Source organism: Pseudopodoces humilis, chromosome 2 (genome assembly GCF_049639895.1).
Source record: "Pseudopodoces humilis isolate 2021_Gansu_Grassland_sample_001 chromosome 2, ASM4963989v1, whole genome shotgun sequence".
Classification (NCBI taxonomy): domain Eukaryota; kingdom Metazoa; phylum Chordata; class Aves; order Passeriformes; family Paridae; genus Pseudopodoces; species Pseudopodoces humilis.
Window position 1 is genome coordinate 38,205,903 of NC_142201.1, and position 6,598 is coordinate 38,212,500.

Sequence of the window (6,598 nt, forward strand, 5' to 3'; positions counted from 1 at the left end):
CAGCTGGCTAGAGGATGCTCTCACAATCTTCTATCAGGCTTCATCAGATCAAAATATTTCTCAGCAACAGCAGCCGAAAGAGAACACTACGCTTCAAGTAAAAACAATGACACATCGAGTGGGGAAAACTAACCCAGAGATCAGCACAGCCCTCTCGTTTGGCTACGGAAACATGGAGAGGGACTAACCAATGCCATATGCTTTACCTGACCGGGCGCAATGCCCTGGAGCTGAACCGTAGGCAATAAACATGAGTTTGCAAGCGCGGCCAGTCAGACAAAGATGAGGTGACCCTCTCTAGGCGCTTTTTCACCATTTGTAAAGTTACACCTGAAGGAGGGGGATGACAGCTCAGCTCCCCGCACTGCTGACCGCTCTGAGAGTGTCTCTGTGAGCACAGGGACTGTGCTGCACTAACACTGTAGTGCACAGCTCACAGCTGAGGGCAAACAGTCTCAGAGTAGCTGTAACCTGACAGCTTTATTGCTAGCAGCAGCAACACCTGAGGGGAAGGACAGACAACTCTCTCACATTCTCCCGTTCTTCAGCTGTGCTGTTTTCACGCACTGCACAAATCTGAGCTGCCAAACCCAGTGGCAAACACACAGAATAGGAGCTACTTAAATTCCCATTTCTCCAGTGCACTAAAGAAATTAAGACTTTTCCCAAGCAATGCAACAAAAAGAGCTGTATTTATCAAGGAGCTACAGTTCCTGCCCATCATGCCTTCAGCAGCTGTAGTGGGTGAGCTGGTTTCTGACAGACAGCCAAGACGCGTAATCTGAATCCCACCATCCCACTGCTTATTCAGTGCCGATAGCTGATGTTACCCTCACTCGCTAGCTCGCTTTTTTTTTAACGTTTTGACACTAGTCCTGAAAAGGAAGGATTTAAGTTAAACCCTTTTCAATAACGCAAATGTGTTTTTTGCAATTAAAGCCACACAATTAGCAATGACAAGCTCAGGTCAGCAGAACATAGATTATGCTGTTCAAATGCTCTGCCACTCAGTGCCTCCAGCAAAAAGCTGCAGGAGAGGAGGAGAGAAAAAAAAACCTCACACACATTATTTAACAACTTGTGCTCTGATGCACAGCACCACTTGTAGATTTGTGGAGGGAGGTTCATTTATTTATTTACTTAAAATCCCTTAGGCTCTGGCCTCCTTCTCCACTGATTGTATTCCTTCAGGACAACAAGAACTATTCTTCAGGGCAAGAAGGCTGGTAACATTTAGAATTAGCGTCTCAAAAATAAATATTAAACAAAACTTTAAAGTCTCATAATCCTTGACTTAAAAATGTTTCCCTTAATTCTTCACAAAAAGAAAAGTATTTGCTTATGATCTCATTCAGCCACTTGTATTGCCCTAGACAAAGAAAGCAGATTCCTCTGCCCATGTCATGACATAAAGAATAATTTTAATTGAATACTGTTCTTTTGTTTTAAAGTATCTAAACTGTGTATGTGCATGTACAGATCACAAGAAAGCTAAGTGTAGAAGTTAAAAGAATTTCTAATTTCTTACCAGCTTAGTTTAGATCTGTTTCCTCTGAAATATCTTTATTTCATTACTACAAACATTGGCTCCTACAGATCTTTTATATTAACATGATGACTCTGTTTTCACTGTATACAGACAGAAACAACCTATATTTTAAAACCAAAGGTGGTATCATAGCAAAATATAAGCAAATTTTTCATTGATATAAATTATGAACCCTGTGACTGAAGCTTCTGTCTGTATCAAAGTGCTATATACATGTTTATGGCATCCTTTATAACTAACAACAGTACTTTAAAATGAATGTGCAGAATCTGATTCAAATATTCCTGTGTCTGTAATCACTCCCTTGTTTTCAATGGTTATGAGAGATAAGGGCCTTGACCTTAGAAATAACATATGATACAATTTGGTAGAATTTCATATAAAGCTGAGTTCAAGTCAATGTTTATAACACAACTTTAAACAAAAATTAGTTTCCAACTCAATGTGAGATACAGAGCACTGGAAATCCCCAGACCAGCAACAGTATAATCCCTTGCCCTTCTATATAGCAGGTTTATTCCTTCTGCAAGACAAGAAGACCACCACATGAGCTTGGAAATTCCCAGCACAGAATTCCCAACTCATGTTCCTTGCAAAGTAATAACACAGGGCTTCTTAAAAAAAAAAAGAAAAAAAAGAAAAAAAAGGGTAAAGTCAAATATCTGTCCTAGTTTTTTCCTAGTAATATTTTCATTACTTCAGGGCAGAAAACCAACAATTTCTTCCTGCTAGCACTAACAGGATAGATAGATAGATAGATAGATAGATAGATAGATAGATAGATAGATAGATAGATAGATAGATAGATAGATAGACAGACAGATAGATAGACAGATAGATAGACAGACAGACACACACACACTCTTATGTGCATTTACTCACAGTTTTCTCCCTGGTACCTGTCCTGCCCCTCAAGGTATTTGGGATACAAAACCAAGCTATCTCTTTGAGTTTCTGCTGTGGGCTTGTACCAGGCTGAATATTTTCCTTTTAAAGACAGTTTAATTTGAATTGTTTTTCCTTATTAGTTTTTTGTAATTCAAACTAAAAGCAGCACACATCTTTCAGCACACTATACTCTACAGGTGATTTAAAAAATAAAAAACAAAAATAAACAAAACCAAAAGAACAAAAAAACCCCACACCAGACAGTGTGACCTGTAGTTTCAGTTGCACCAAGGCAAAATTTCTGTGGGATATATAATGAAAAGGCAGATATATAGATCACATTTCTTACCATGTCCCCAGGCTTGACAGAAACTGCCACCACTGTTCCAGGCATGGGAGATCTCAAAATGCTGGAGGTGTCTTCTGCTGCTTTCTCTGGCATGTACTTGCTCAGCTCCGCAGCAACCTTCGTCAGTATTTGCAATTTGTACTAAAGAATAGGAAGAGGACTGGTTTAGAAAACAGTACCTTGGTGAATTCCAGTCAATAACCTGCATTATTTCATGGCATGTTTTTATGTAATACATCTGTTAGCTGTTCTTCACAGGAGTATCTAAAAAACACTGTCTGAAATCTTTATTCAGAGTTTCATTTTCAGGATGTAGAAAAAAAAAATATGCAACCCCAGTTTGCAGCGAAGTGCACGTAAGACCAAAGAATCAAGTACAGTAAAAGAGATGTCAGACTCATTTTAAAATTGGGAATAGAGAGGGAAGATGCAAATTTAAAAACAAAAATGCCCTTATGCTTGCTGCACATTATCTTTGGTGGATAAGGAATATTGAGAGATTCTTTTCCAGGGCATTGATGAATTGGAAACTGACCTTTTGGGAAAGTCTGCCAGACTTTCACTGACATGACTGATTTTAAACATTATGTTTATCTTTCAAACATTTCTTTTTACCATTTATTTAATGTTTGAAGTTAGTAATTTGCTCAGATTTTGCAATTAAAACCTATTAATTAAATTTCAATTCTGATTTTTCATGCATAACCAGAACAATCAAAGGCTGCTGTATTGAATATGCTTTATCTGCAATAAAACCTATTCAGCAGCCACTACCTATCTGGAGAAAGTATTGTTTTCTCTAGTATGCTTTATATTAATTATAAACAGAGGGGAATATGACGACCCTCAGAGCATCCCTTTGAGCAAAACCTTTCGGAAGGCACACAAATGTTGCCTGAAGTGATTGGGGGGCCCAGGGCTTTTAGTTGTTTTTTTAAAACTCGCCATCAGTTGGCGAGCTGCCTGCCCTGAGACGGATGGACAGACGGACAGACGGCCGGCCATCAGCCGGGAGGGAGCGCACGGAGCCGGTAGATGGCAGCAGGTCTCTGTGTGACACTCCCGCCTCGCCAGGGCACAGCGAGCGAGGGCCAGCACCGCGCTTCATCAATAATTTAAACAAAGGTTTTTCATAATAAGCATCCGACGGACGGCATTTACAATTCAAATACGTATTTTGCTGATGTAAAGTTCAACACCTTGCTTGGAACAGTATGTTTTTCTCCAAAACAATTAGCTATTGTTTTATTAACAATAAAATGTCTTTACTTTTCATTTTTACGTGGACAGAAAAAATCCGATATCCTTATGGTGAAGGTAAAGGGGGAATCTACCTTCTGCTTCTGTAGGAAGCAGAACAAGGTATTCAGAAATACACGCAAAAGGTGATTAACGCTGCGGTGACATCTTTAAAATGCAGCTTTCAAAACCGAATTAAAACAATATAACAGAGGATTATCATCCTTCAGAAACGGTGAGTGGACACACAATATTTTGTGAGATGAAGAGCGCAGCCATTCGCTCAGAAATACTCGCTCCTGAGTGGAAATAGAGGCAAATAGTTCCAAGAACCGATCCTGCCCCCACGCCCCGATAAGTGTCACAAAACATTGCCACAGCAGTGTCCCCTGAAGCTGTAAGTGGCACCCAAAGATTTGGGGGACCGTTCCCAGCCGTGTGCCTCGCCACAATTGCCGGGGGAGAGCAGCACCATTTTGTACGCAGAAAGCAGCTTGAACTCCGAGCCTCCCGCAGGCACCATCGCGGCAATTCGGACCGCGGCACCGCCGGTTTCCATCCCAAAAGCCCGTCCCGGCTCCAGCCGCTGGCTCAGGGATGCTGCGCCTCCAGGAGCGAGGCACACGTGTGCGAGCACACACGGACACGCTCCCGCCTGCAGGGACAGGGCAGGCCATGCCTATAGGAGAAGCGGTGACATAAGCCGCAAATAGAATTGCAGCAGTGTGACAAGTCAAATAATAACATCTTATGCGTGTTTCTTACTCTTGAGTGTCTGTTTTGCAATCAAGACATACAAGTGTCTGCCAGTTTCTGAAGGATATGATCCTTAAGTGAAATTACTGTGCAAATAAAAGCTTTTTACTCCTATTAAAATTCATCTGAGTCATAAGTGGTGAGGAAAAAAAGCTTGCAGAGTGTATTCTGCTGTCAATCTAATAAACATTCTGTGTAGAGGGACTATTTATCAAAGATAAATTGTACTTAAAAGTCCTTCATTAAATCTATGGGGGGGAATATAATTACAACAAATTGCACAGTTTCAGTATCCATGGTTGGTGTCTTCTTTGTACTCAGAGTTTGAAAATAAATTTAAAAAAAAAATAAATAAAAGAAAGAAAAAAGGAAGAATGCAGAAATAAGTTGTATTTGTGGACTGTATTGTTGCCTCTTGCAAGAGACTATTTTGATACGATTTCAAAGGATTAGGTTTAGATGCCATTTAGTTTTTTAAGCCACATTAACACTCCTGAGCTGCTCAATTTCAAAATTTAAACTTGAAGAGAAAGCCAGACCTTCTGCATTCATCTAGGTTACAGTATTTCACAGGGGTTGAAATACAGAATTCCCTATGCACTTCACAACATTCAACAGTGGGGGAAAAACACATTCCTCAGTATGCTGCACTTTAAAGCTCAGTTCTCCACACCAAGCTAAAATATCCCTACCAAACATTGTTTTTACTATCTTTATAATTTTCATATCTTTTAGATTCCTTTCTCTGCAGGACTCCTGCTTTGCTTGGAGTGAGATGTAAGAGTCAGTACTCTCAAAGCTTTAAAACGCAGGTCTTTGTTATTGATGAGCTGTTCCTTTTCCTTTTGTATTTGTTTATTGTTCTTTAGTCTGTTTGGGGGATAAGCAAGTTACTGTAATCAAAAAGTAAAAAATAACAACAGTAAACTTCTGGGGAAAGGCCTATTTTGGCACAGTTGGTTCACAAATGACCTTTCAGAATATAAAAAGACAAAGCCGCAAAGAAAGGTTCCTTCTCTAAGGTTACCTTTGATGTATTTCTGCTGCTGGCTGGACCCCACTAAATACCTGCATAAATATCTCTTTGTGATGCTGCTACTTATCCGTGGAGATGAGTTGTGGAGTGGGGTGGAGGGTGCTGTTCACCCAACCCAGGTGCTGCCTGCAGCTTGGTGAGAGCCAAGGACTCTCTGGAAGACCAAGTCAAACAAAGCCCACCAGTGCTGCCACAACAAAGACAATTAAGAAAATACCACATATTTTCATTACATGACAAATGCTGCTGCTATGCCTTTGATTTAGCAAGAACAATGCTGAACATAGGAAGCAGAAGTTTTGATATGCTGCTGACTGAGCGCGGATGAGATTCTGATTTTCTTCCTTTATGCTCAGAAGGAGGAGATGGGAGAAAGAAGGGCGGCGTAAATTGGGAAGGCTGGGTTATAAATAGAGACCAGGAGGTTTCCACTGTCCTAAACCAGAAGAAACATTTGTTGGGAGTCATAAATAGATTGCAGGTGGACTCTGAGTGCAGGAAAATCTGCTAGCCATCAGATCTGTGCTGATGAGTAGTTGTCACCAGCCACTGCTCCACTCCACAGGGTTTCAAAGCCCAATTCTGCCAGCCAAAGTAAAGTCAATAAAGCAGTTCCAAAAGGAGCCATACAGCTTTGGATGGCACAAAACAGGTGTTTCTTTTCCACCAGACCACTGGAGTCCACAGTCAGCTGACAAAAATTATAGTAGGGAAAAGTGATGTTACTTAATAGTTTTCTAAGGGTAACAGCATCCTGTCCTACCTCCCCCACTAAATGAGT

At 40.6% G+C, this 6,598-nt stretch overlaps 1 protein-coding gene across 2 annotated transcripts in view; it reads right to left on the bottom strand.

Annotated features, from left to right (window-relative positions):
* PCCA (propionyl-CoA carboxylase subunit alpha) overlaps nucleotides 1–6,598 on the bottom strand; it is a 274,540-nt gene that overhangs the window by 13,205 nt on the left and 254,737 nt on the right. For both annotated transcript variants that reach the window (XM_088051153.1, XM_005516806.3), the window contains one exon: nucleotides 2,787–2,927. In XM_088051153.1, coding sequence (XP_087907279.1) covers nucleotides 2,787–2,927 — 141 coding nt within the window. The remainder of the gene's footprint in view (nucleotides 1–2,786; nucleotides 2,928–6,598) is intronic.